Source organism: Priapulus caudatus, unplaced genomic scaffold, assembly GCF_000485595.1.
Source record: "Priapulus caudatus unplaced genomic scaffold, Priapulus_caudatus-5.0.1 Scaffold101, whole genome shotgun sequence".
Taxonomy (NCBI): domain Eukaryota; kingdom Metazoa; phylum Priapulida; class Priapulimorpha; order Priapulimorphida; family Priapulidae; genus Priapulus; species Priapulus caudatus.
Window position 1 is genome coordinate 527,848 of NW_014577162.1, and position 3,218 is coordinate 531,065.

Here is a 3,218-nt window from a genome sequence, read left to right on the forward strand (position 1 = left end):
AGTGAGTGAGTGAGTGAGTGAGTGAGTGAGTGAGTGAGTGAGTGAGTGAGTGAGTGAGTGAGTGAGTGAGTGAGTGAGCGAGCGAGTGAGTGAGTTGGGTGGATTGAATGTGTGGGTGGGCGGTTTTTTGGGGGGTTAGTGAGTGAGTTTGGCTTGTGGGTTGGTAGTAACACCGACATTCCTTCTAGCTGGTACTGCATTAACATTCTTATTAAAATGCAATCTGGTATTGCCTTGTATTCCCTTTTGGCTAGGGCTACATTAGAATTCTTTCTCGCCGGGTCTGCCTCAGAATTCCTTCTAACTGTGACTATCCTAGAATTCCTTCTCGCTAGAACAGCCTTAGCACCCCTTCTTGCTAGTACTACTATAGGTAAATGTACCGTAAACGGTAAATGTAGCTTAAATAGAGATCGGTTGATTTAAAATCCCAATGAGATTTCAACGGGCAGAACGGCCCGTAAACCAGGTGGCGTTAAGTCCCACTGACCAATAACGTTTTGGTATAGACACGCGTACATATAGCCACTCGAAGATGGCGCAACAATGATCGTGAGTGGAGAGCGCCGTACTGTGTGGCCTTTTCACCTGCGGAGACCTTTGTTGAACGATCACGAGCATATTGTCGAGTGATTTCCCGAGTGGTCTAGCTGTTTATCCAGGGTACATGCGATACTAGTACGTCGTCAGATGTTATAGTAACACGTACTGATGATGATGGTGTGTCGCATGGGAGCTCGCTGGATGGAGCTTTCTGCTGCCAGTGATGAATTTATGTGCAATTCAAGTGATGCTCGGTCGAGTGAGAATCGCGAGGACTGCGATGCTGCAGTGTCACACGTGTCCGGGCATATTGAGAAGGCGCGAATTGACAAAGCGATAACATCCAGGTGTTGCACCCTGTCTACAATAATTTCTCGGTTGTTACCATAGAAATATGTGTAGAGACACGCTTACTTTTACTCTGGCGTCATTTGTTAAGTACAGGACGATCGGCGAATCAGCGTTCTAGTCTATCTAGTATATCATTTCTATGGTTGTTACTCTCTGTCTGTAACTATTTCACCGTGGTCATTTTCCTCCCACAGGTATTCCAGCGGTTATTCGATCACGTGTTCAAGATCGTGGCTTCAACCGGGGGCGGTGTGGAAGGCCAGCAGTTCAGTGAATACCTCTTGTCGCGACGGAACGTCCCCTTGTAGATCCCCTTGTACATTTTACCCGGCTGCATGCGATCCTCAACGTCTACAGATGATGTTCTGCCAAAGTCTGGGAATGGCGGAAAATTTTTGAATAATATATAATAAGCTAGACAGATTTATTAAAAAAAAGAATTATAACGAGCGCGCCCTCTGTAAATCAGCGTGCCGTATGGAGACACATCGTGGTATTGCCACTGGCGTACAATGTCAGTCAGTTGGTTGATCTCTTATTATACATGCTTTTCGACTATTTAGCATATCCTTGTGAGATAAAAGTGTGTATTTATCGGTTATAATTATACCATGTATGTACTACTCAGACACATCCGCAATCACACACACTCGCTCACGAATGCACGCACGCACACACACATGCACACACATACACACACGCATGTATCTATGTATGTTTGTATTTATGTACGTATGAGTAGTAGGCTCCTGAGAAATATTAGTCGCTGATATTTCTTCTGATGTTAATATTCAGTGAGAATTCATATAGATTTACTAGTTCACCTGGCGATATCAAAGGATTAGTGAATCGTATCAACTCCGTTAATATCTCGCATGTAGTTGATACGGGCAATTGTTATAAATAAATAAATAAATATATATATCTCTGTATAATAACTAATTTTCTATCATATCGCCGTGTTATTGATGGCGAAACGGATCCTTTATACAGTATCATTTTGTATAAAAAAAATTCAAATCCATCATTGTTGTAGCACCAAAAGTTATCACGAAACCCTTCATACATTGCGTACAGATGCGCCTGCGTTGAAAATCTGATCGAAAAAACTATGCCGCAACAAAACATTATTCAGGGAAGGTAAATAGCAAGAATAATTGTACAAGTTGATATCTAAACCACCCAAGATCGCTGTGATCATATAGCAGACAAGTTGCATAACTATATATTATATTCGCTCACGTAAGTTTCTCCTTGTTAAATCATAAATACGAGGGAAAACTATAGTCGTCGCCTGATCGTTTGACTTAAAATCAATGTCGCGTAACCGTGTAAGCTATAGTATAGCTTTATTGTTTATATCTGTGATTAATTCGATCACGTCGTTTTTATGACCAGCCTAACAGAAACCTCTATAGTAGTGTCTGTATATGTCTGTAGTATATGTCTGTGAAAAGCTTCTCACAGACAACTCTACGCTTTTATTCCTCAAAGATTGCGTCCTTTTTTCTGTCTATATCCGTGTGGCTTAATTTTAAATATCCGTAAATAAATTTAATTATTACCTTGGTGGCGACATGCAGGCGCTACGACATAGTGTTAGTAGATGGTTTCATTAGACCCTTCCTATATAAACTAATGAACTTATATGCCGTGTTCCAGTGTTTTGTACGTGTTTTGCGAAGGATTCCATAATTAATATTTCGTGGTCAGCTTCCAGGTTCGTTTAGTTTTGGCTAGATATAAGAAACTATCGAACGAGTCATTAAGCAGAAGGTGACTTCTTTCAAAACAAAATTATAGTACAGATCTAATCGTCTAATTATATTTGCTATTTTATTCGTTTTATCCGAGTATTTATGACACATATTCCCGCAGATTTCAATATGTATGTATAAACCACAATTTGTAAATATTTAATGTAAAATTTATCGTTGTCAACAATAAATTGAAGCAGAATGGTCATAGAATCTCGTTTTACTCGTAGCTGGTATTGTTACTCGGACTTCTACGTGCTGTTTCTTACTCGCTATCACTACGTAAGCATGTTAATAAAGATTAAAAATGTACAACAACAAACAAACAAACAAACAAACAAACACACACTAAACAAACAAAAACCACTGGGTTATCTATTTTCGTGCTTGTACTAGATACATAAAACGAAGATACATAAGATAGATAGATAATGTGAATACATAATGATAACGATAACGATATGTGCAGTATTTTCAGAGTAATTTCTGGGCAAACAATGCAGGTATAACGCTGACTCTCTCTCTCTCTCTCTCTCTCTCTCTCTCTCTCTCTCTCTCTCTCTCTCT

General features: G+C 39.7%; 1 protein-coding gene across 1 annotated transcript in view; it reads left to right on the forward strand.

Annotated features, from left to right (window-relative positions):
• LOC106805129 (BTB/POZ domain-containing protein kctd15-like) overlaps positions 1–2,864 on the forward strand; it is a 22,607-nt gene extending 19,743 nt beyond the window's left edge. The window contains exon 5 of the mRNA XM_014806611.1: positions 1,089–2,864. Within this exon, the coding sequence (XP_014662097.1) occupies positions 1,089–1,202 (114 nt within the window). The 3' untranslated portion in view covers positions 1,203–2,864. The remainder of the gene's footprint in view (positions 1–1,088) is intronic.
• Positions 2,865–3,218: the final 354 nt, after the last annotated feature.